This window comes from Volvox carteri (assembly GCF_000143455.1).
Source record: "Volvox carteri f. nagariensis unplaced genomic scaffold VOLCAscaffold_333, whole genome shotgun sequence".
NCBI classification, from domain to species: Eukaryota; Viridiplantae; Chlorophyta; class Chlorophyceae; order Chlamydomonadales; family Volvocaceae; genus Volvox; species Volvox carteri.
The window spans coordinates 1-1,502 of NW_003307865.1; the positions used below are offsets into that span (position 1 = coordinate 1).

Consider the following 1,502-nt stretch of genomic DNA (forward strand, 5'->3'; position numbering starts at 1 on the left):
TTGGATGACAGCAGGTTCTTGAGCAGCTCCAAGAAGATAATGTACTTGGGCCGCTCTTGGCTCAGAGGCTGGATTGCACATGCACTTGAGATGACATCCTTGAACACTTTTGGGAAGATAATATCTTTGACCTCATCATAAGGCAGCTCCAGCTTCGTCGTGTTTGACAGTATAGCATCACCATCAAGGCCTTTGGACAGCCAGCCAGCATACGTAGTCTCAAAAGCCGCCCTGGAGATTCTAGGACGAGGCGCATGACGCCGCACCCTCAGAAGGCCGCTTCTTGGGACCCATTGTTGCGATTTGTACAGGCGATGTTAGACTAACACATTGCCTCACGTGAGCACCCCCACTACATGAGCACAGCTTGGCCCAGACGGAGGTCAACAAAAGCGTTATAGCAGCCCTCAAGCAGTTTTGGGAAACTATGGAAAATTCTATGAAGCTGACTGACACTTGATGATCCGAAGCCTCCGTACTTCAGCACGCTGGGACCTGTATCATACAGCCGCTGTAACAAAGCTCGGCAGTTGGCGAAGCAGTTACGAAGGGAAATATCCAACGATAAAAAGGTGGTATTGATAAATACCGTTTGGTATTGGAAGATTATGAATAGTTCTTGAATGTACCGTTGGTACGATGACCGTTGGCCCGGTGAGCCAAGGGCCGCCTTAGCGGCGTTACATTTCCCCCCTCTTGAATGCGAACCCGTCCTCGGGGCGCCTTGAGTGAGGTGGATGTTTAGGGTAGAGGTACGCCTTTTGCGTACAGTTTCCCATGGTAAGCGCGGATTGCCTCTGGGCATCCTTGGTTGCAGTCCTTTGCGGACTCCCAGGAGTCGTACTCGGGGCCCAGTTTGTGCCACCTGACGAGGTACTCCGTGGTGATGCGGCGCCTGCTGCGAGACTGCCGGTGGGCGTGGATCTCGTCCACAGCTCAGCTGCGGGAATCGCAGGTGGGGGTGGCGCGTTGCTGCCAAAAACCTGAAGTATTTTTGTACTTCGTTCAGTATTTTTGCGTCTGCAGAAGGCCTCGAAAACCCGAAGCACAGTACTTTGTACTGGAACGTCCCGAACGGTGTTATGAAGCTGGTTTTGGGGATGTCCTCCTCGAGAATATGTTCGCACCCTGAAGTTTGTTGAGGAGGTCGGTGATGTTTGGAAGTGGATACCGGTTTTTTACGGTGATTTTGTTGAGGGCGCGGAAGTCGAGGCACATGCACAGCGAGCCGTCCTTCTTTTGTGTGAAGAGTATGGGCGTGCCGAAGGGCGATTTTGATTCCTCGATGAAGCCTTTGGCCAGTAAGTCCGCGAGCTGCTTTTTTAACTCCGGGAACTGGGAAAGTCGGTACGGTCGGAGTACGGTGGCTTTTTGCCAGGTTCTAGCTCGATTGTGTGGCCAGTGCCGAGATCCGGTCCGCGGCCCATTAAGGGCTCAAAAACCTCCTTATATTCGTCCAGCAGTTCTTCCAGTTTATCTGGCGACACCAGGGTAGGGTTGGA

General features: G+C 52.5%; 1 protein-coding gene across 1 annotated transcript in view; it reads left to right on the forward strand.

The window, feature by feature from the left end:
- Positions 1-639: 639 nt before the first annotated feature.
- The window catches only part of VOLCADRAFT_101072 (uncharacterized protein), a gene marked incomplete at both ends in the record, with an annotated part of 5,100 nt that continues 4,237 nt past the window's right edge, over positions 640-1,502 (forward strand). The window contains one exon of the mRNA XM_002959534.1: positions 640-654. Coding sequence (XP_002959580.1) covers positions 640-654 — 15 coding nt within the window. The remainder of the gene's footprint in view (positions 655-1,502) is intronic.